General features: G+C 36.9%; 1 protein-coding gene across 2 annotated transcripts in view; it reads left to right on the top strand.

Moving 5' to 3' along the window:
- The first annotated feature begins 337 nt into the window (after positions 1 to 337).
- RBL2 (RB transcriptional corepressor like 2) overlaps positions 338 to 24,527 on the top strand; it is a 50,986-nt gene continuing 26,796 nt past the window's right edge. For both annotated transcript variants that reach the window (XM_081216485.1, XM_081216484.1), the window contains exons 1-9: positions 338 to 829; positions 3,182 to 3,312; positions 5,543 to 5,743; positions 8,920 to 8,984; positions 12,488 to 12,616; positions 13,924 to 14,084; positions 14,177 to 14,241; positions 14,860 to 15,046; positions 23,468 to 23,634. In XM_081216485.1, coding sequence (XP_081072611.1) covers positions 587 to 829; positions 3,182 to 3,312; positions 5,543 to 5,743; positions 8,920 to 8,984; positions 12,488 to 12,616; positions 13,924 to 14,084; positions 14,177 to 14,241; positions 14,860 to 15,046; positions 23,468 to 23,634 — 1,349 coding nt within the window. In that variant the 5' untranslated portion in view covers positions 338 to 586. The remainder of the gene's footprint in view (positions 830 to 3,181; positions 3,313 to 5,542; positions 5,744 to 8,919; positions 8,985 to 12,487; positions 12,617 to 13,923; positions 14,085 to 14,176; positions 14,242 to 14,859; positions 15,047 to 23,467; positions 23,635 to 24,527) is intronic.

Raw genomic sequence — 24,527 nt, 5'->3', positions numbered from 1 at the left:
TATGTCACTTATAGTGAATGTAAATTCACCCTATGGGGAAAAAGAGAATTACTACTTAAAAAAAAATCCAATAATTATTTGAAAGTCGCAAATAAAATTAAAACATAGGAAAGAACTAGAATTAGGAATGACGCCGAAATTTGAATTTAGGCAGACAGGCCGTTACTATTATCTTTATTTTTTAGATAAGTAGACGCAGGTGATGAGTGTTATTTCTGGGGACACTTTGGACACTAAACTTTCACATGTCAACATTTCTTGGATGTTTTCTCTTCAGTACAGCCCTGCTGAATGGTCTCCCGATGAGGAGGTACTTGAAACGGAGAGAAATCGCTTTTATTTCCACCCGAGGGAGACGACGCGAGATGATTTTTCTAAATATGATTTTTGATCCCCGTGGGCCTCCGTCCTGGACTACATTTCCCATCAATCCGTGCTCGGAACTACGGGCGCCGATGTGTGGTCCAGCGCCGTTGGCCGCGGCGCAGTCGGCAAGCAGTCGGCCGACTGGCGGGCGCTTCGCGGTTTGAATGGCTGGGGGCCCAGGCCCTCGGCTCACCTGAGGCCCCGCCGCCCAGGTGTCGCTATGCCGTCGGGAGGCAACCAATCGCCGCCGCCGCCCCCCCCTCCCCTTCCGGCGGCGGCGGCCTCGGATGAGGAGGAGGAGGACGATGCCGAGGCGGAGGACGCAGCGCAGTCGACCCGGTCGCCGGCCCCTCAGACCCGACAGCGGTTCGACGAGCTGTGCAGCCGCCTGAACATGGACGAGGCGGCTCGGGCCGAGGCCTGGGACAGCTACAGGAGCATGAGCGAGAGCTACACGCTGGAGGTGCGCCCGGGGGGAGGAGACGAGCGGCTTTCCGGGCCTAGTGGTCCCGCCCCGCCTCCGGGAATGGGGCCCCTTGTCTCCCCGGCTCGGGCGCCCCGCGGTTGGCGGGGAGGGGGGACTCCTCCGCCCCGGCCGGTCCCGGCTCTCTGGGTCCCCAGCCTGGAGCGCAGAGGGATTCCTCTTTGCGCACCTTCGTCCTGGAAACCTGGCTTTTGAAAAGCTCTGTAGCGGCCCTGAAAGTGAACCCTGTCTCGCTGCTCTTCCCCCTCCGGTTCCGAAGCGGGAACAGCCCTTGCCCTAAAGTAGCACCGCGAGGCTGAGGTCGTGCTGCGGTCTGATTACAAAAACACAAGCACCTTGTTGGCAGGATGAACAGGTGCAGTTGTCAAGACCATACGCAGAAGGGGGTGGGGTGGGGTGGGGCGGGGGCTTGCCTGCGTTAGCGCTGAAATTAACCCGATGTTAGCGCCTGCGTTTCCGGGCTTCTTCTTCAGTTCTTTTTGAACTGTACCAAATTGCCTTTGTCCAGGCCATTGCCTCCGTTTGAGTAAAGGCGTTACGTTTCGAGCTGTGTTTATGTATGTGTGAACAAAGACGAATCTTTCCCCTGCGCAAATGAAACGGGCTTTCTGCCCGCCTGGATAAAGACACGTATTTGTCTCTAGGAAGTCAGGACTGCGACGACCTTGAGGACCTATTGGTCACCCCAGACATTGCCCAGGACTCTTACAGTCGCTGCGATCTAGGCATGTTTTGTCCCTTTCTTCCGACGGGGCTTGTAGCGGAGAAAATGGCCATTCTAGCCAGTGAGGCTCAACCCTGTAGGCACCTCCCCTTTATGGGCCAATGGGAAGTGACACGGAAGTCTGCATTGTTTATCCACTGTTTGACTGCCTGTGTGAGTGGTATTTAAACTGCAGGCCATACGATTTTAAGTTGCTGAGTAGTTTGTGGAAAGAGTAGGGCAAATAGACTCAGAATGGGAAGGCCTAACCGAGGTGTTATTTAACTATATAAGAGGGTGTTTTTGCCTGTGTGGCACTCACTAAGGTTATTACTTTTTTATTCTTGCATTAATAGAATTTTAATTCAGTTCTTTCCCATTTTTACATCTGCAGCGGGGCGGGTGGTGGTGGGGAGGGGAAGCTAGTAATATACTGGCTTTGGAACCTGACAGACCTAGGTGACTTTCGGCAATTTACTTAACCATTCCAAACTCAATTTTGTGGTATGTTACTTTGAGATATTTGTACCTACCTTACAAAGCTGTTCTGATGGTTAAATAAGGTAACGTGGAGTTTCTGGAGCATGAAACACTCATATGGAGAGTGCTTTGGAGTTTACAAAGCTCTTTCACATGCTTTGGTGATCTGGCTGAATAGACCATGTTCTTGTTTCTTTCCTAGTGGTTCCTGTAGGCAGACAAAGAGAAGGACTCTTTTTTGGTGATGGGCATAAGTGCCTCCAAATAAACTCTTATTTTACCCTCAGGATAACCCTGTAAATTAGATAGAAAAAGCATTATTTCAACTCACAGTGGTTAAGTTGTGTGAAGCCCAGGGTTATATAAGCAAGTGACAAATAAATAGATGGTTAGTAAGTTATTTTTTAAAATACTTGTTTGATTTCTCAGTTTTTTAAAGACTTCGATCTCAGATTCTTAGCTCAGTTTACCCAATAAGTGAATGAATATTCATTCATTTCCCAGATATTTTTTGATCACCTGTTCATGGCCAGACACTGTTACATAGGTGCTGGGGATAGAGCAAGGCACAAAACATAAAATCCCTGCCCTTGTGGAACTAGTAGTCAGATGCTGTAAGATAATGTCGGGTGTCAGTCTCGTGGAAGTGTACCCTGGAAAATAAAGCTCATATGATATTTAATATAGAATAGTGGTTACAGAATTTTATCTTTTGATTTCTTGTGCTTTCTGTGCTTTATACTTGTAATTCTCAATTCTCACAGTCCTCAGGTAAGAAAAGTGAGCCTCTACAATTGTTAAGTAATTTGCCCAAGGTGATCTCCTCCCATGCTGGGACTTCCACGGTGTATGTCCTGAGAGGGAGCATCAGGTGGAATCTGTATTGCCTTTTATGATCTTGAAAGTTACATAGCATCACTTTCACCTGTGGTACTGGTTGAGCGAGTTCAAAGTGAGAGAACACAGACTTCACCCTCTCCGTGGAAGAATGTCGGTGTCACATTATACGAAGAGCATTTGGGACAGGGACATCATTGAAAATGCAGTTTCCCACAAACATATAAATAACACTTTGAATTTAAACGAGTTTTTCATACTGAAATATATATAGTTCATTAGCTAAAAATCAATTTTCTTTTATTTTACAGGGAAATGATCTTCATTGGTTAGCATGTGCCTTATATGTGGCTTGCAGAAAATCTGTGCCAACTGTAAGCAAAGGGACAGTTGAAGGAAACTATGTATCTTTAACTAGAATCCTGAGATGTTCAGAGCAGAGGTAACTATGTCAGAGTTTGTAGAGTGTGACTAATATAAAAGCATAGTGACAGTAGGAATCCTCTTTATCATTTTCCAAGCATTTGTACCTATGGAGTGCTAAATTTAGAAGTTAGGTCATGGTTTTTCTTTGCCACATCTAAGTTAGTGTCCATTATATTTTATTTCTTTGGTGAAAAATAATTAAATTTTAGCGTATTTGGCACTTGTATGAAGCGTTTACTATTAGGTTATCATTACATTTAATTACATTAAGATAATCAATTACATTTTCATTACTATTAGGTTAATATTACACAATGACTTATCATTGTGTAATATTGGGAGAATTCTAAGTAAAGATACTCTAAATTGAAAAAGTAAATATTATATGGTATTAAACTGAGAACTACATGTACCGGACTTGTATCTAAAGAAGAGGCAGAAATTGCTTTTTCTATCTGTTGTGTAATTGAATTGATTACATTTATTATTTGTGCCGTTTGGGTTAATCTTCTCATGGCTTATTAAAGATTGGTGGAAAAAGGATGTTTGGCATTTTGGAGGAAGTGCCACTGTCAAAATTTATGGACCTAGTGGTTTAAAAAAAAATCACTTACTATTAAAATAATTAACAAGAAATGTAATCTTTTAGCTGTAGTCTATTTTTTAACCTTGAACTCCATCCTGAGTTATATTTAGGCCTAAGAACAAGAGGCAGTGTGTAAAGAGTTGAACACCTGGGCTGTAAACCTGCAGAAGTGGGCTTAAATAAGGTGCAAAGTATAATCATTACAAAGAAGAAAAGTGGAGTCAGACTCATCCAGTTAAATGACAAACAAGGGGCTTTAGAAGCAAAGGTCAAATTATGGAATCATCATTATAAACTCTAGTAAACTAAACTTACCTAATATTTTAATGCAAGTAATATCTCAGACTTCAGTTTTATTTCCAATTCGAAAGCTCAATTTTTATTTTTAAATTTTTACCTATGGGTTCAGATTATTTACTTCTCTGCCATAATGGACTAAATGGATTAAAAAGAAAGAGCAGATTGGGAGAAGATATTTACAGTGTAACAAAAGATTAGTATTCAGAATTACATAAAGGACTACTAACAGATAGTTAAATAATTGACAAATAGCTACTAAAAAATGGGAAAAGTATATGATTTCACAAAGGCCTAAACTCACATAGCTAATAGATGTAGGCAAAGATGTTCAATCTCACAAGTAATCAAGGAAGTTCGAAGTAAAAATAAGGTAATATTTCATTCTCATCAGATTGGGGAAATTTGGAGTCTCCCGATACCAAGTTTGGTCATTATGTAGGGAAACAGGAACTCTGTATTGCTGGTGTACATTGGAGAGAGTATAAATCGGCACAATCACTCTAGTGGGAAATTTGGCAGTATCTGGTAAAGTTGAAGATGCATATTCTCTGACTCAGCAATTCTGCTTCTCAGGGTAGTTCTTAAAGAAACGTCAGCATACAAGTACAGAAATGTGTTCATTACAGCATTTTTGTTATAGTGAAAAATTAGAAACCTCTATTTCCATTGGTTGGGGAATGAATGCAAAACATGGTAGTTCATATGAAGGAATATTTTTAGCAATTAAAAATTAGATCTACACAACATTAATCTCATAAACATATTGAATGAAAAAACAAGTTGTAGAATGCTACTTACAGTATGATACCATTTATATAAAATTTTAAAACCACACATACAAAAGACACTACTAAACTGTTTATGGGTACATATATAATCACATAGTAAGCGTAAAAGCTCGGATGGGAAGACTCAGACTATACAGTGGTACTTATCTTTGGAGAAGAAGAGTCCAAAGGGAACTGGCTGTTTCTGTAGAATCTGAAGCAAACATGGCAAAATTTATTTGATATGTTAATATTTGTTAAATCTGGCAATCGTTACATGAGTGTTGGTTATGTTCTCTGGTTAACTACTTATTTTCCACTTCTTTTGTATTGATATGTATTTCATACTTTTTAAAAACTCTTAGGTAATCTCAGGAAAAGAGATTAGGGAAATTAGATTTGGAAGATGAGAGAAATAAACCAATCTGTGAGATTAAGCTAGCCAGAGAGACATGAGTTGTGATTTTATATCACTGTCTAAAAGTAATATAATTTAATGAGTTAATTTCAATTTACTTTTAATTATCTAATTTGTATATTTTACCCTGTGTTAATTACAAAAAAAAAATCTCATTTTTTATTTTTAATATCAGCTTAATTGAATTTTTTCACAAGATGAAGAAATGGGAAGACATGGCAAACCTACCCGCACAGTTCAGAGAACGGACTGAGAGATTAGAAAGAAACTTCACTGTTTCTGCTGTAATCTTTAAGAAATATGAACCCATTTTTCAGGACATTTTTAAATATCCTCAAGAGGAGCAGCCTCGTCAACAAAGAGGAAGAAAACAGCGGTATGTTTTTATATTTGTTAAGCAGGAATACACATTTGTCTGTACTACAGTTTTGATCCCTTAGTTTGTGTCCCTCAGTTTATTTTGCTGGTCTTAAGAAACAAATGTGATTTCATAAGTAATCTTTATTTCCGGTAATAATTTCTTGCTTTTCATTGTATGTTAGCTCTGAAGAGTTTGGCTTCTTTCACGTTGCAAAATGTGTGGAATCTCTGTCTCTATAAACTTTCCCTGTTCATTTAAGCAACCGAAAATGCAAAAATCAGACCTTAGGTACTCTCACCAGTTAGCAATCTTGGGTATAGAATTTAACTACTTAATTTTCTATTATCGACGATATTGACTATTTCTATTATTTTCTACATATTATAATATATAGAGACTATTTCTTTATTTGACTTTTATGTCAAACTGAATAGTAAAAAAATCCCCCTGAAAAGGCTTCTCTATGTATTTTTATGTTTACAACCAGTGAAAAGTAGAGAAACTGGACTGGGGGGAGAATAGTGGAACTGAAAACTGAAACTATTATGAAATTCTGTTTCTGACTATGTCTGCAAGTCTGTAAACTTATTCTGGCTTGATGTTTTCCATCTTTCCTGGTAGATAAGGGCAATTATGGGATACAAATTCTCTACTTTTATCACGAAAGTTTTTTCATGAAGTAGAAATGAAAATTTGTTCTTAAAATAGAACTAGAAAAATGTTGACAAGAAAAGTAGGGGAAAAGAAGTTATTGTAATTGAATGAATAATGTTTGCTTCTCTTTCAATATAAAATTGTTCCCAAACTGTGAAGGATGTTTACAGTAAGTGAGCAGCTTTAAAAAATAAAACTATGTTCATTTTTATATACTCAACCCCACTGATACGGAAGCAGCTGGTCTAGTTTGCTTGCAGTTTTAGGGAATTGTCTATTTATAATTAAGTATTTTAAAGTTTGGATAGAAGCTTGTTTCTGAGTCTAAGTGAGGCTGATATGATCATTTATAGAAAGATATAGAATATCTTCTTTCTTTGAAGTGTTGTAGAAAATGATTTCAGATTGTATTTGCTTTGATATTTATTAGGGTGTATGGACTACTTAATTCTAATTCAGAAAATTCTAAGATAAGTTTATCTAAAAATTTTACATCTATATCACCCTGTATACTTTTTATTAGTACTTTTGGCTAATATTAGTAATAGTAATATATACCATTTACTGAGTATTTATTATGGGGCAGGGACTCTTCTAAGACTTAAGCATGTATTACTTCAGTTATTCATTACGACGGCTTTATGAGGTTGATACTGTTGTTACAGGTGGGGGGAAACAAGCCTTTGAGAGGTTAAGTAATTTGGCCAAGGTCACACAGTAAGTGTGGAGCTCTTCACCATGACTCAGTACTGCATCTCACACACTGGTCTTTGAAAATTTCTCACTGAGTATTTATTGAGAACTTACTGTATGTAGGATACAAATGTTAACAAAACAAAACCAAAACCCAGAGTCACTGTCCTTTGAGAGCTTACAGTAAGTATAGTCAGGGAGAGGCATGTATAAGTGCAAAAGATAATAGAAATGTAGGACTTTTGAGGCAAAAATAAGCCACTCTGTATAAGCCAGTTAGGTAAGGTTCCATGGAGTAAGCAGAAATAGGTCTGGAAGGATGGGTAGGATTTTGATAGGTGAATTTGGAGATACAGGTAGCCTTCTATGCAGAGGATGAAGAATGAAGACACCAAAGCAGCAAAGTAGGAGGAAATTTGGCTAAGTAGGTTAAGTTTGTTCTAGAGTTCTAGAGCCAATTTTTAGAGTGGCTTGAGTGTTGTTGTTTTTTTCTTCCAGTTTTATTGCGGTATAATTAACATGCAGCACTATATAAGTTTAAGGTGTACAGCATAATGATCTGACTTACATACATCATGAAATGATGACCACAGTAAGTTTAGTGAACAGCCATCATCTCACTTAGAAATACAAAATTAAATAGAAAAATAATTTTTCTTTGTGATCAGAACTCTTAAGATTTATTCTCTTAGCTTTCATATATAACATACAGCAGTGTTAATTATATTTATATTGTACATTACATCGCTTGGACTTATTTATCTTATAACTGTAAGTTAGAATGGCTTCTAAAATGTTTGACTTTTATCTTGCTAGGTATCAAAACTAGATAGTTTATCACGTGCCTATGTTGGGGAGGCAACATTTTAAAGCAGGGCAATGACGTTTAATCCTTGCCATCGACTGGTGAATTAAATACAGTATTATACCCAAGTAAAACGATCCTTTAGCAGATGGAGAGACTAAGTCATGTGGAGAGCAAGTGTACTTAGCTAATGACAGTGCGGGAACTAAACCCCAGTCTTCAGATTCTTCTCTTCAAAGCACCTTGGTAGAATAAGGCTATTGGGTTACGGAACCAACAGATGTCTTATCTAAACATTGGCAGAGGATTTGGTAGAAAAGGCACGTTTAAAACAGGTCTGAAACTCCCTGTAGCAAACAACTTAGCAAATACAACAGGTACTCTTTTATTTTCCCCCTTCCTCCTCCCTGCAACAGGTACTCCTAATGATAGAAGTATAAGGAATTATGGGGAGTCCCGAATTTACACTAAAAAATCCTTTTGTGGGACTTCCCTGGCGGTCCAGTGGTTAAGACTCCGAGCTCCCACTGCAGGGGGCACAGGTTCGGTCCCAGTCGGGGTAAGATCCCGCATGCTGTGAAGCACAGCCAAAAAAAAAAAAAAAAAATCCTTTTGTGACTCGATATATAATCTGGAATGTCTTTAGGGAGGGAGGGTTTACATTTCATCAACTATGATGGAGGGGAAAAAAGTTGGAGGAATATCTGCCTGCATACATGGGTCTTAAAGCAGCATTAGCCTTGCTGATGTCATCAGAAGAACTATTGTTACTCGTTTTATTTTCTACCTTACTTATATTGACCTGCAAAAGCTTTTACAGTTCTTCAGAATTTTCTTCTATGATGAGTGCTTTCCCTCGCTCCCAGCTATTCCCTTACCAGTATTTGGTTGGAGCAGAACTTCTTGCACATTTTCCATGTGAAATGAATCCGCTGTCACTCCCACTAACTGTGGGTTTTGTTTCTCACCTAGTTTACAGTCATTTGTCATGTCTTTTTCTGATTCTTCTATTATCTCATGACTTTTTTCTCCCCCAAAGGCGACAGCCCTGTACCGTGTCTGAAGTTTTCCATTTTTGTTGGGTGCTTTTTATATATGCAAAAGGTAAGGAAAGAGTGATATTTATTTAAATATTGGTTTATTTAAAAGTTCAGGTACTACTGTTGTCAACCTATAATGTGTATCAGGAAAAGATTCTCACTGAAAAATTTCTCAAGGATTTTAGTCCCAGGTTCTTTTTTAAGTATTGCCTTTTCATAAGAGTCTTTTGAATTTCTTTACAGTATCCCAAACTTCCTTCATTAGATGGAAAATCCTTCGTTTTGTTCTTACACAACATTTTTTCCAAAGCACATTATCTCTGAATTATGGACTGAAACACATTAGTGTGTCTGTGCTTATATCTTGGGCTGTATTTTTCATGAGACATGTCTTATTTAATTGAGTGGGACTGATCGTTCTCAAAGTAGTTCAGATTACTTTTTATATCTTGCTCAGATAAATATGCTTGATCAAATACCTTTAGATACAACTTATTTTCTCTACCTCCTCTTCTCACTTAACCTGTCCAAGGTCTGCATTCAGTGAAATACATTTTTATTATTATTATTGTCCTCTCTGTATTTTTTTTTAAATCAGGAATGAATTGACTATCACTAAGTTTATTGAAATGAGATATAAAATATGTGTAAATTTATGCAGCTTATTCCTAGGCATAGTGTCTTTTTTTTTTAATTGAGGTATAGTTGTTTTACAATGTTGTGTTAGTTTCTACTGTACAGCAAAGTGGAGTTCCCTGTGCTATACAGCAGGTTCTTACCTCTCTGTATTTCTATGTAGAAATGATTCTTACTAATATACAGAAGAGCAGAAAGTACAGTTACACAGATTTTTCTATAGATTATGTAGAATGCCTTTGCCATTAAGATATCCCAATAAAATGCAAAGTTAAAAGCAAAAAATTATTAGAGCTGGCAGGTGTTTCATAAATATAAGAGATTCTCATTATTAGATCAATTTGCCCAACTTATTTAAAGAGTCAGTAACTGAGGCCCAGAAACTAGCTGCTAGAAACAGAGCTAGGATTTGAATCCACATCTCCTAGCTCTTGGTTTCATGCCGCACGTGTAGGCCCTCTAGCAGGGATGTGTCACTCCCTTGGTGTCCCTGCAAGTTGTCTGATTGTAGCTGGTCCTTCCTAGCTAGTTAGGTTAGAACTTATTCTTCCTTCCCTGAGTTGCATGCTTGATTGAAAAGAAAAATCTGTCTTTGTCAAAAATAAGCTCTTGGTTATTTTTGCTTTCCATCACACTGGATGTTTCTTTAGCAGAGATGAAGGTGGTGTGATCAGTGGCATGAAATTTAGAAAGACTTAAGAGCGTATAAACTGTTTTCATGGTGGTTGGAACATTTGCTACCACTTGGCTTACTGTGGCTGGTGTTATATTATGATATTAGATTTGACAGTAGATTATGGGCAGGTATATCTGACTTCTAGGATTTTTATCTGTTTTATGTCTTTTATGGCATATGTATACTTGGAGGTAAGTATTTGGTACTATATAAATTATTGGAAAATAAGTGTATTGTCTTTATTTAGGTCTTGGTCTCACTTGATCAACTGGGGTGGCGTATTTTTTGTCTCTACAATTAACTCAGTGTTTGAGTTTTACCTTACTATTATTAATTCCGTATATAATTATTTGGTCTAAAGAGCCTTTGTCTACCCACGATCCAGCACTATGATCGTTTATGATTCACTAGGATCTTTTCCAATAGAGTAGTTTAGTTGGTTTTATTCAGTTCTTGATTTAGTTATTTGGGGGAAGGTGTACTCTTATAGACAACTTTTTCATGACTTTGTCTGCAACAGTGGGCATCCCAGATTGTCTCATTCCTGATAAACGAGCTAACTTTTGCCTGTTATCTTTGTTGACTTCCAATGGCAAGTACGCACCAGTGACAAGTTTGGGCTTGTTGTCCTGAAGGGCTTTGTGGACTGAGGACTGTTAGGTGCCACTTCCTGTTTTACATGTTATCCCAAGTCTTCAGTCAGATTATCTTTGTTGATTGAAAGATAAAATATCTCAGGAAGTGAGATTTATTTCTAAAGTCAGGATTTGAAATGTAGAGTATGTCATGATGGGAGAGTCCTGGAGTTTAGATTCTGATCTTTAGGGGCATTTCAGATTTTTGTTAGAAGTCACTGTGCTGCCAGTTATTTCCTTCCATGGCAGGTACACACCAGCGACAAGTTTAGGCTTGTCAGTGTGTAGGGCTTTGTAGCTTGAAACTGCTAGGTACCACTTCCTGTTTTACATTTGAGGAATTGAATATATTTTAATATTAAGCATCTTTTTTGTGAAACCACGCAAGTTAGTTTGGTTATATCAATGCAAAGTTTAGCCTATTAATTATCATTTGTCTTTTTGGCAGCAGACAACTATTTTTTCTCTTTAATCCATTTAAATTGATTTGTTGAAATATTTCCATCTATTAAAAAAAAAAAAAGAATTGCTTATCCTGCTATGCTGAGGTAAGTGGTAACTTTCTTTAGAGGAAAGGAGAGAAAACAGCCTGAAACAAAGTAGTGTTGAGTGTGTGTGTGTATGCATTTGGGTAGGCATTTAGTGTGAAAATGTCAAGGTTTAGAAATAATTCTTCAGATGTATGTTAGCTATTTAAGTTGAATTCATCTGATGTTATAAGAGTGTAAAATCAATATGAAGCATATATATGCAGTGTTTAATGCTTAAAGATACAAAAAATCTAGAAATATTTCTTAATTTCTAAGAATAATAAAACTGTTTTAACTGTCTTTAAAAACTGTTTTCAATGTTAGAGTTAAACCAGAACTACAGAAATGACATGTTTCTTTAGGTTTAGGTTTTGGTTTATTTTTTTCTTACCAAGCATCAACAATTATTCCTGGGATACTAGCTCTAGAACTGAAATATCTTTTATTGTGGTCCTGTTGCGTTAATTTATATGAGCTTGTATTACTACATCGAAAAGTATTTAAAATATTACTGTTAGGAGTCTGATTATAGTTTCTGGTCTTTTTAAAACACATACATGAAAAAATAATTATATTAATCATTTTTTCAGCTTTTCCCATCTAAGTATTTCTACCAGTTTTCTTGACAGAAAAATATTTTCATACCAAACAATTTCTTACAGCTTGAGATAATTTATGAAGTTGTTTGTTTCAGAATTTTCAAAAGAAAAACCAATGATGATAAAATTTTGATCAGCTACTAGGCATTTAATAAATGCTTATTTAATGAATATTAATGAATGGCATTTTTAGTAAAGTTTTGGTTTTTCTTAAACTCTTTTTAAAAAAATATTTATTTTTAAAATTTATTTATTTGGTTGCGCCAGGTCTTAGTTGCGGCTGGCGGGCTTCTTAGTCTTACTCTTATCGTTTAATAAATTTCTAAGAGTTTAATATTTCAAACTGTAAATTTGCCAAAACACTTTCTGTAGCTCTTGAGTCAGCTTTGTACACTGTTGTATAATGTCATTTTAATTAAAGGAAGAAATTATTTTAAAAATATTGTGAAGTTGATGCAAATTTAACTCTATAATTGTTTATAATCCTGTAGGTAATTTCCCCATGATAAGTGACGATTTGGTTAATTCTTATCATCTTCTGCTGTGTGCTTTGGACTTAGTTTATGGAAATGCCCTTCAATGTTCCAATCGTAAAGAACTTGTGAACCCTAATTTTAAAGGTACGTTTGTAAATCAAAGACTATCAGACAACTCACATTTCTACATTATGTTTACTGTTGGGAGTTGTACACATACTACAGCTTTCCTAGCATCAGAGAACATAAATGCTTTTCAAAGCTTCATCACCGTAGTTATCCAGAGTACTTATAACTAGGCGTTGAGCTCTATGTAAAAATATTTATGGAAAAAGAAATTGCAATTATCACAAAGTTTAAAGTCTTAGGTGACAACTTTAGAAGTTCCTGAAATATATACCCAACAAGAAGGAATTTAAAAACCTGGAGTAGCAAAGATGACATTAGAGCTCACGGTGATTTTCTACATTGGTAAGTTTCACGCCTGACACACAGGAGGAGGTCAAAGCAGATTTATTGAAAGAATCTCCATTTCAGATCTTTTCTACAGAAGAGGAGTAGCTATGGTTCTAAAATAAGTAAAATGAATTTAAAACTCTAAGAGGTGTTTGGAAATGATAGTTATTTTGGCAATCCATTTAGTAGGCTTTAAGGTATATAATTTCTATGAACGATATACAGTAAGAGACCAACTTATGATGTATAAAAGCAAATATTAAAAAGTCTTTATTGAGCTAGTATATAATGCTGCTGCTATTTGAATCATACCTTGGTAGGATTCTGAGTGATTGTCAGTTGTGGAGTGGTTACAATTAGAATTTCAGCTTGTCTGAATCTCAAGGTAGATTTTTAAAGTTAGTGGAGTTAATTCCTTCAGTTGCTTCTGATCTGGTAAGTTTAACGTTCTCTGTATTCTGTCTTTATTTCCTTCCTGACTCCCTTTTATGTTTCTATGTAGCTGCTTCCCTTCATTTTTTTTCCTCTTCTTTATTTCTCTTGCATTGAGTCTAGAACAAGAAGGGCTGTAAATTAATATGATAAATACATATAATATAATTAAATTAAAGTATATAAAGAGTATGTACTTTGAACAGTAATTTTTTTCAAAGTGCTATTTTTTATTTGAATGTAACGCTTATTGGCAAAATTTTATTTTTCTGGTTTTTAGATCTTATAGCAATATACTAAATTATTTTTTTAGTTTTTCTTTTTTAACCATCTCCAGGTAGATAACTGAATAACTGAAATCTTTTGAGCAGTGATACACTTTACCTCTATTTGCTATTTTTGAAGTATATTTAAATAGAGTCAAATTAGGCCCTTACACTATTTCCTGTACACTTATATGCTAACTCAAGTGCTGATTAGACTCTCTATTATTTATATTTTAGTTTATTACAGTTTGGTTTATGGAATGCTACCTGCTATCTCTATGGTTTTACCCATCACAGGCCTCTCTGAAGATTTTCATGCTAAGGATTCTAAACCTTCCTCCGACCCACCTTGTGTCATTGAGAAACTCTGTTCCTTACATGACGGCCTAGTTTTGGAAGCAAAGGGAATAAAGGAACATTTCTGGAAACCCTATATTAGGAAACTTTATGAAAAAAAGGTTTGTAAGTAGTAAAGAAATAATTTGAAAATATCTTCTGGGCAAAGACTTGATTTAATACGATGACTTAAGGATCTTTTCTTTCATCATAGCTCCTTAAGGGAAAAGAAGAAAATCTTACTGGTTTTTTAGAACCTGGGAATTTTGGAGAGAGTTTGTGAGTACTTCTGTTATAAACGTACTTTAGTGTTTTAAATTATGTACCTAGGAAACCTCAGAGTTTCATGTTTTTATTGTTTGTATCCTGGAAATTTAGAATATGTCTTGTGGCAGAATATAGGGATGCAATAAAAAATTCTATCAACTATTACTCGAAGCACATGTTTTAGATTTATTGAAAATTGTATGGCTGTTCTTTAAAGCTTTAATAGTTAAACTTTTGGGTCATGATTTTTGAAATAAAGAAATTCTTTTGGAACTACACAGGTGAAGAATGATGATGTGGAAGTACTGAGGTCTTCACACGTGCCTGGAGCAGCTAAGAAAGATAATTAGGCTTCTCACCAGAAGCTGTACCTACCAGGCAGCTTGGTACAGGATACCCATCCTGAAATACTGTCACCAAAATATACTTACTATACAATGCATGAGCATAATGGAGCAAGCTTGCATTTTATACTCCTCAGTTTTTATAATTAACAGTGATCCCACTAAAACTTAACTTTCACAAAATTATTAGAATTTTTAGTAAATGAAAAAAATGAAACAAGTAGCCTAAAACAACTGAAATGGCAGTTCTGTGAGTATACATTTTGCCTATTTTTTTTCCCTATAGTAAATCCATCAATAAGGCCTATGAGGAGTATGTTTTATCTGTTGGGAATTTAGATGAGCGGATTTTTCTTGGAGAGGATGCTGAAGAGGAAATTGGGACACTCTCAAGGTGTTTGAATACTGGTTCAGGAACAGAGACTGCTGAAAGGGTGCAGATGAAAAACATCTTGCAGCAGCACTTTGACAAGGTGAGTTGAGCCATGCCAGAAGAGTGGAAATACAGGAGCAGACATGCCAGAGGTTCTATTTTATTTTGGTAATTGTGTGTGTAGGTGCGTTTTACTTGCTTCCAGTGTGAAAAAGAAAATTCACATCCTACTTATCTTAATTGAAAAAGATATCTCTACGTTTACTGTTTTAAATTTTGTCAACCTTGACTTTCAAAATTTTTGGTTAGATCTGAGAAAAAGAATTTAATATAAATCTAAATGAATGTATCATGCTGATGATTGTTGGTTTTGAGAAGTTGGGCCAGTCATATAGAGCCCATATTGAACATAGTAAGTGTTTAGAAAATGTTGATTGACCCAAATTGGTACCTTCTTCTAAGAGACTAGAGAAACTGAGAATCTGTAGTCTTTAAGGAAGTTCTGTTAAACTGAGTTTCAGGATCGTGTGTTATTTCATGCAGACACTTAGGATGATGGTGACTAGGAGTTTCCCTTCTGTTGTGTGGTGTTCATACAACAGAAAATAAGCAACTTCTGACAGGTGCTTCCAGAGGCAGTGTAGCTAATTCCAAGTGGTAACTCACCTGTAAGACCAGACTTAAGACTGGTTTGCTTTCTCATTCAACAAATATTCTCAAGGTATGCTGTATGCCAGATTGTGTCCTGGACACTGGGGCTATGTCAGTGAACAAAACACCTATGAATATCCTGGAATTTACTGATGGCTTGGATCTAGGGTGTGAAAAAACAGAGAACAGTGATGACTCCAGTTGGATGAATGGTATAAGAGCTTCCAAATGCCTAAAAAGTCTTCAGTGATCTAGCCCTGCTACCTCTCTGAATTCATCTCCCACCACTTTCCTCCTCACCCTTTCCACTCATGCCACATTAACCTCCTTTTTCATTCTTCAGATATGCCAAGCGTACTCCCAACTCAAAGCCTTTGCTCTTGCTGTTTCCTCAGCCTAGAGCATGTTTCTTCAAGATACTCATGTGGTTTACTTCCTCGCTTCCTTCAGATCTCTGATAACCTGACTACTATACAAAATAATAACCACTAGCATCCTCCCCTACCTCAGGACTTGCTTTCCCCCTTACTCTGCCATTAGTGTTCCTGTTAGTATTTATCAGTGTCTGATGGTTGGTAGGTAGGTAGGTAGGTAGAAAGAAAGAATTGTTTGTCTCAAGATAATAAATACATAGAAAGAAAGAGAGAGAGAGAAGGAGAGAAAGAGAGGGAGGAAGAGAGGGAGAGAGGAAGAAAGGAAGGAAGGATAGATGGATTGTTTATTATCTGTCTCCCTGCATTAGAATATAAGCTTTATGAGGTCTGTGACCAGTGTTATATTCAGTGCTTGTAGGCATTCCATAAATATTTACTATTGACATTTATTGAGGGGAAAGAACAAGTCTAGGGGGGCAAAAATCAAGAGTTAGAGTTATGAGCACGTTAAGGGTGAGATGTCTTTTAAATATTCTAGTAGAGGAGTTAAGTAGGCCGTTTAGAGATACAAGACTAGAGCTCATAGCAAAAGTAAGGGCTGTGTATGTATGTATGTATGTATGTATGTATGTATGTATGTATGTATGTATGTGTGTGTGTATATATATATATATATATATATATATATATATATATATACACACACACCCTTAGGATATATATAGTGTCATTAGGATACAGATGGCTTTTAAAGACCTGGAATTAAGAGAGGTTACCTAGTAGTATGAGTTGATAGACAATAAAAGAGGTCTAAGGAGTTAAAGAGAGACTCTTCTTGATCAGAATGCACAGGAAGCTTTAAACTAAGAACTTAAACAGGGCTACCAAGAAGCCCCATGCTGACCTTGAGGACTACAGGCAGGAAGTTGTTTGTGGTCGTCGTATGTCGTTTCCTTTGTGGAAGCGCTGCTACCTGTGGGCCATGTGGTGAAATGCTGCTGGCTACTGTTGCTTCTCCTCCCAGCAAGGCACTGGTTCATATACAGGGAAGAAGGTGGCTGTAAGAAAAGCTGTGAAATATAGGGAGAAATCTGAATGTAGTTAATCTACCTAGATCATCTTATTGACTAAAAAAAATTACAGAATTAATTTCTTTGAAACAAAGTGAAAATCTTGGCTCTACTCTTGTTTAGTTCACAGAGAAAGCATATAGATTTATTTCTGTATGGAAAATTTCTGTGTTTTTCTGTATCTCATGAAACTTGAATAGTTCTGTTGCCAGGTAAAAATTTTTCTGGGTGTTTTTACAACTATCTCTAGAATAAGCACATTTAATACATAGGGAAATATAGACTATCTTGAATAGTAAAAAACTCTTTAGCTATCTTAACCTTTCAGAGTTTGTTGGAAAAATTAGAAAAGATATTTTATTAGCCTATGTATTTTTTTAACATCTTTATTGGAGTATAATTGATTTACAATGGTGTATTAGTTTCTGCTGTATAACAAAGTGAATCAGTTATACATATGCATATATCCCCATATCTCTTCCCTCTTGCACCTCCCTCCCTCTGACCCTCCCTATCCCACCCCTCTAGGTGGTCACAAAGCACTGAGCTGATCTCCCTGTGCAATGCGGCTGCTTCCCACTAGCTATCTGTTTTACATTTGGTAGTAAATATATGTCCATGCCACTCTCTCACTTTGTCCCAGCTTACGCTTCCCCCTCCCCGTATCATCAGTCCGTTCTCTAGTAGGTCTGTGTCTTTATTCCCGTCTTGCCCCTAGGTTCTTCATGACCATTTTCTTTTTTTCTTTTTTTTTTCAGATTCCATATATATATGTTAGCGTACGGTATTTTTCTCTTTTTGACTTACTTCACTCTGTATGACAGACTCTAGGTCCATCCACCTCACTACAAATAACTCAATTTCATTTCTTTTTATGGCTGAGTAATATTCCATTGTACATATGTGCCACATCTTCTTTATCCATTCATCTGTTGATGGATACTTAGGTTGCTTCCATGGCCTGGCTATTGTAAATAGAGCTGCAATGACTCTTTTTGAATTATGGTTTTCTCAGGGTATATGCCCAGTAGTGGGATTTCTGGGTCGTATGGTAATTCTATTTTTAGTTTTTTAAGGAACCTCCATACTGTCCTTCATAGAGGGTGTATCAATTCACATCCCCACCAACAGTGCAAGAGGGTTCCCTTTTCTCCACACCCTCTCCAGCATTTATTGTTTATAGATTTTTTGATGATGGCCATTCAGACCAGTGTGAGATGATACTTCATTGTAGTTTTGATTTGCATTTCTCTAATGATTAATGATGTTGAGCATTCTTTCATGTGTTTGTTGGCAATCTGTATATCTTCTTTGGAGAAATGTCTATTTAGGTCTTCTGCCTATTTTTGGATTGGGTTGTTTGTTTTTTTGATATTGAGCTTCATGAGCTGCTTGTAAATTTTGGAGATTAATCCTTTGTCAGTTGCTTCATTTGCAAATATTTTCTCCCATTCTGAGGGTTGTCTTTTTTCTTTTTGCTTTAATTTCCCAGCGTTTATTGAGCTTTATTTAATACTGTAGTTTTTTTGAGGGTTATGAATCTTAGGAATGTAGAGAATATGAAACATATTACATTATTTTAGGTGGAAAGTTAAACCATTTGTAATTTGGAAATGTTGTTCTAATTTTTATTACATAGGATACTTGCACTGTTTTTTTGTTTTTTCTTTAACATCTTTATTGGAGTATAATTGCTTTACAAGGGTGTGTTAGTTTCTGCTTTATAACAAAGTGACTCAGTTATACATATACATATGTTCCCATATCTCTTCCCTCTTGCACCTCCCTCCCTCCCACCCTCCCTATCCCACCCCTCTAGGTGGTCACAAAGCACCGAGCTGATCTCCCTGTGCTATGCGGCTGCTTCCCACTAGCTATCTGTTTTACGTTTGGTAGTGTATATATGTCCATGCCACTCTCTCACTTTGTCACAGCTTTCCCTTCCCCCTGCCCATATCCTGAAGTCCGTTCTCTAGTAGGTGTGTGTCTTTATTGCTGTCTTACCCCTAGGTTCTTCATGACATTTTTTTCCCCTTAAATTCCATATATATGTGTTAGCATACGGTATTTGTCTTTCTCTTTCTGACTTACTTTACTCTGTATGACAGACTCTAGGTCTATCCAGCTCATTACAAATAGCTCAATTTTGTTTCTTTTATGGCTGAGTTAAATATTCCATTGTATATATGTGCCACATCTTCTTTATCCATTCATCTGATGATGGACAGTTAGGTTGTTTCCATCACCTGCCTATTGTAAATAAAGCTGCAGAGAACATTTTGGTACATGACTCTTCTTGAATTATGGTTTTCTCAGGGTATATGCCCAGTAGTGGGATTGCTGAGTCATATGGTAGTTCTATTTGTAGTTTTTTAAGGAACCTCCATACTGTTCTCCATAGTGGCTGTACCAATTCACATTCCCACCAGCAGTGCAAGAGTGTTCCCTTTTCTCCACACCCTCTCCAGCATTTATTGTTTGTAGATTTTTTGATGATGGCCATTCTGACTGGTGTGAGATGATATCTCATTGTAGTTTTGATTTGCATTTCTCTAATGATTAATGATGTTGAGCATTCTTGTGTTTGTTGGCAGTCTGTATATCTTCTTTGGAGAAATGTCTGTTTAGGTCTTCTGCCTATTTTTGGATTGGGTTGTTTGTTTTTTTGATATTGAGCTGCATGAGCTGCTTGTAAATTTTGGAGATTAGTCCTTTGTCAGTTGCTTCATTTGCAAATATTTTCTCCCATTATGAGGGTTGTCTTTTGGTCTTGTTTATGGTTTCCTTTCCTGTGCAAAAGCTTTTAAGTTTTATTAGGTCCCATTTGTTTATTTTTGTTTTTATTTCCATTTCTCTAGGAGGTGGGTCAAAAAGGATCTTGCTGTGATTTATGTCCTAGAGTGTTCTGCCTATGTTTTCCTCTAAGAGTTTGATAGTTTCTGGCCTTACATTTAGGTCTTTAATCCATTTTGAGTTTATTTTTGTGTATGGTGTTAGGGAGTGTTCTAATTTCATTCTTTTACATGTAGCTGTCCAGTTTTCCCAGCACCATTTATAGAAGAGACTGTCTTTTCTCCACTGTATATTCTTGCCTCCTTTATCAAAGATAAGGTGACCATATGTGCGTGGGTTTATCTCTGGGCTTTCTATCCTGTTCCATTGATCTATATTTCTGTTTTTGTGCCAGTACCATACTGTCTTGATTACTGTAGCTTTGTAGTATAGTCTGAAGTCAGGGATCCTGATTCCTCCAGCTCCTTTTTTCTTTCTTAAGATTGCTTTGGTTATTCGGGGTCTTTTGTGTTTCCATACAAATTGTGAAATGTTTTTTTCTAGTTCTGTGAAAAATGCCATTGGTAGTTTGATAGGGATTGCATTGAATCTGTAGATTGCTTTGGGTAGTAGAGTCATTTTCACAATGTTGATTCTTCCAATCCAAGAACATGGTATATCTCTCCATCTATTTGTATCATCTTTAATTTCTTTCATCAGTGTCTTATAATTTTCTGCCTACAGGTCTTTTGTCTCCTTAGGTAGGTTTATTCCTAGATATTTTATTCTTTCTGTTGCAATGGTAAATGGGAGTGTTTTCTTAATTTCACTTTCAGATATTTCATCATTAGTGTATAGGATTGCAAGAGATTTCTGTGCGTTAATTTTGTATCCTGCTACTTTACCAAATTCATTGATTAGCTCTACTAGTTTTCTGCTAGCATCTTTAGGATTCTCTATGTATAGTATCATGTCATCTGCAAACAGTGACAGTTTTACGTCTTCTTTTCCAATTTGGATTCCTTTTATTTCTTTTTCTTCTGATTGCTGTAGCTAAAACTTCCAAACCTATGTTGAATAATAGTGGTGAGTGTGTGCAACCTTGTCTTGTTCCTGATCTTAGTGGAAATGGTTTCAGTTTTTCACCATTGAGGACGATATTGGCTGTGGATTTGTCATATATGGCCTTTATTATGTTGAGGAAAGTTCCCTCTATGCCTGCTTTCTGGAGGCTTTTTATCATAAATGGGTGTTGAATTTTGTTGAAAGCTTTCTCTGCATTTATTGAGATGTTTATATGGTTTTTCTCCTTCAGTTTGTTAATATGGTGTATCACATTGATTGATTTGCGTATATTGAAGACTCCTTGCATTCCTGGGATAAACCCCACTTGATCATGGTGTATGATCCTTTTAATGTGCTGTTGGATTCTGTTTGCTAGTATTTTGTTGAGGATTTTTGCATCTCTGTTCATCAGTGATATTGACCTATAGTTTTCTTTCTTTGTAACATCTTTGTCTGGTTTTGGTATCAGGGTGATGGTGGCCTCGTAGAATGAGTTTGGGAGTGTTCCTCCCTCTGCTATATTTTGGAAGAGTTTGAGAAGGACAGGTGTTGCTCTTCTCTAAATGTTTGATAGAATTCACCTGTGAAGCCATCTGGTCCTGGGCTTTTGTTTGTTGGAAGATTTTTAATCACAGTTTCAATTTCAGTGCTTGTGATTCGTCTATTCATATTTTCTATTTCTTCCTGGTTCAGTCTCAGAAGGTCATGCATTTCTAAGAATTTGTCCATTTCTTCCAGGTTGTCCATTTTTTTGGCATATCGTTGCTTGTAGTAATCTCTTATGATCCTTTGTATTTCAGCAGTGTCAGTTGTTGCTTCTCCATTTTCATTTCTAATTCTATTGATTTGAGTCTTCTCCCTGTTTTTCTTGATGAGTCTGGCTAATGGTTTATCAATTTTGTTTATCTTCTCAAAGAACCAGCTTTTAGTTTTATTGATGTTTGCTACCGTTTCCTTCATTTCTTTTTCATTTATTTCTGATCTTTATGATTTCTTTCCTTCTGCTAACTTTGGAGTTGTTTTATTCTTCTTTCTCTAATTGCTTTAGGTATAAGGTTAGGTTGTTTATTTGAGATGGTTCTTGTTTCTTAATGTAGGATTGTATTGCTATATACTTCCCTCTTAGAACTGCTTTTGCTGCATCCCATAGGTTTTGGGTCGTCGTGTTTTCATTGTCACTTGTTTCTAGGTATTTTTTGATTTCCTCTTTGATTTCTTCAGTGATCACTTCATTATTAAGTAGTGTATTGTTTAGCCTCCATGTGTTTGTATTTTTTACAGATATTTTCCTGTAATTGATATCTAGTCTCATAGTGTTTTGGTTGGAAAAGATACTTCACACGATTTCAGTTTTCTTAAATTTATAGCCTATGTATTCATGCTTAAACTCTTGATGTTATATGTTTTTCATATTTGTGTTCAAAAATTTCACTTAAACTTATTTCTCTGAAGGTCTGTCTGCTTTGGGGGGAAAAACTGTGATACATTCTAGTAACTAAAGGTAAAGAAGGGCAAGAAGACTGAAGAAGGCTATTCTGCATCTGGTTGTATACTGCATCTAAGAATGTTTGTTTTATCCTCTCTGTGAAGCAAATTTGATTATTTTTTATTTTTTATAAATTTATTTATTTTATTTATTTACTTTTGGCTGCGTTGGGTCTTCGTTGCTGCGCATCGGCTTTCTCTAGTTGCGGCGAGCTGGGGCTACTGTTTGTTGCATTGTGTGGGCTTCTCATTGTGGTGGCTTCTCTTGTTGTGGAGCATGGGCTCTAGGCACATGGGCTTCAATAGTTGTGGCACGTGGGCTCAGTAGTTGTGGCTCACAGGCTCTAGAGCGCAGGCTCAGTAGTTGTGGTGCACGGGCTTAGTTGCTCCGTGGCATGTGGGATCTTCCCAGACCAGGGCTGAACCCATGTCCCCTGCATTGGCAGGCGGATTCTTAACCACTGCGCCACCAGGGCAGTCCAAATTTGATTATTTAGATGAGCTTTTGTTAAATCATGGATATCATTTGGGCCAGATTTATTCTCAGCTTTCCTTTGTCAATCTTTGAGTAATTACAACAATAGCAGTAGATGGGAATGGTGAAATTCTGTTTGTCAGAGATAGCCTTAATATTTTCATGCTTATGTTTGCCTTCAAGCTTAAGTTTTGAAGGAGGAATAATAGGGAACTATGCCTTATCTTAAACATTTAACCTTTTTTTTAATTTTTACTTTTTTTTTGGCTGTGCCACACGCTGTGGTTGGTGGGATCTTAGTTCCCTGACCAGGGATTGAAACTGGGCCCTCAGAAGTGAAAGTGTGGAGTCCTCACCACTGGACTGCCAGTGAATTCCCATAAACATTTAACTTTTAAGAGACAAACTTCTTAGTTGGCTGAAGTGCAGATTGTCCTTTCACACAATTTCACATGGATAGTGGTGGCTCTTGGTGGTGTAACGTTTAAATTCCAAGAATAGTGACAGAAATCACTAATATTTATTAATAATATAAAGTTCTGATTAGCTTGAAATTCCCATTCATGAAGTAATTGAAAATAATTTAGGTCTTTTTGACCTAAAATAATGTTCTTTTTCCTCCTCTTTAGTCTAAAGCACTTAGGATCTCTACCCCACTTACTGGTGTGAGGTACATTACGGGTAACAGCCCTTGTGTGACTCCAGTTTCTACAGCTACACATAGCTTGAGTCGTCTTCACACCATGCTCACAGGCCTCAGGAATGCACCAAGTGAGAAACTGGAACAGATTCTAAGGTTAGTTTGAGCCCTTCTTGTCTTCTAAGATTTGGTTGTTGACTATTTTCTAATTTTCTATTTTAATTTTTCACCCTTTGTGCCTTAATTCACCCACTGATAATTTTATATCAATTGCATGCTCAGTTCTGTTGTTAGTCCTTAGAGGACATAGCAATATAAAACGTATGAATAGAAAATGACCCTTTTTTTCTCAGTATCTTAGTCTTCTTGGGCTGCTATAACAGAATATGGTAGACTGCTTATAAACAACAGAAATAAGTTTCTCACAGTTCTAGAGGCTGGAAGTCCAAGATCAAGGTGCTAACAGATTCAGTGTCTGGTGAGGACTGCTTCCTGGTTCATAGATAGCTGTCTTTTGCTGTGTCCTCATGTAGCAGAAGGAGGCAAAGGAGCTCTCTAGGGTCTCTTTTATAAGGGCTCTAATTCCATTCAGGAGGACTCCACCCTCATGACCTGATCCCTCCCAAATGCCCCACCTCCATACACCATCACAATGGGGATTAGATTTCAACATATAAATTTGGGGCAGGGGGTAAGGAGGGGGGCAACATGAACATTCAGCCCATAGTTCTCGATTTTTTTTTAACATAGTTCAGGAGGAAGTAACTAATAACACTAGACACTGTAGAATAAAGCACCAAACTATCTATTACCAGTTGTTCTCTCTTAAGATTTCAGGGAAGCGGGGGATCTGTAAAGATGGGTGTTTGTCAAAGGGCTTCAGGAAGAGGATTGGACATGAGCAAATTTCTGAAGGGTTGGTCAGATTTGAAAAGATAGCCAGTTAGATTCATAACCAATGTAAAACCACTGTAACTTTCTAAGTTTTATAAAACACCCTTAGCCTGAAAAGGAAGTCAACTACCTTTAGTTCCTTTGATCTATGTGAT

Source organism: Mesoplodon bidens (assembly GCF_964165515.1).
Source record: "Mesoplodon bidens genome assembly, chromosome: 18".
Lineage (NCBI taxonomy): Eukaryota > Metazoa > Chordata > Mammalia > Artiodactyla > Ziphiidae > Mesoplodon > Mesoplodon bidens.
The sequence above is the reverse complement of the archived record's forward strand: the minus strand, read 5'-3'. Positions and strand labels throughout refer to the sequence as shown.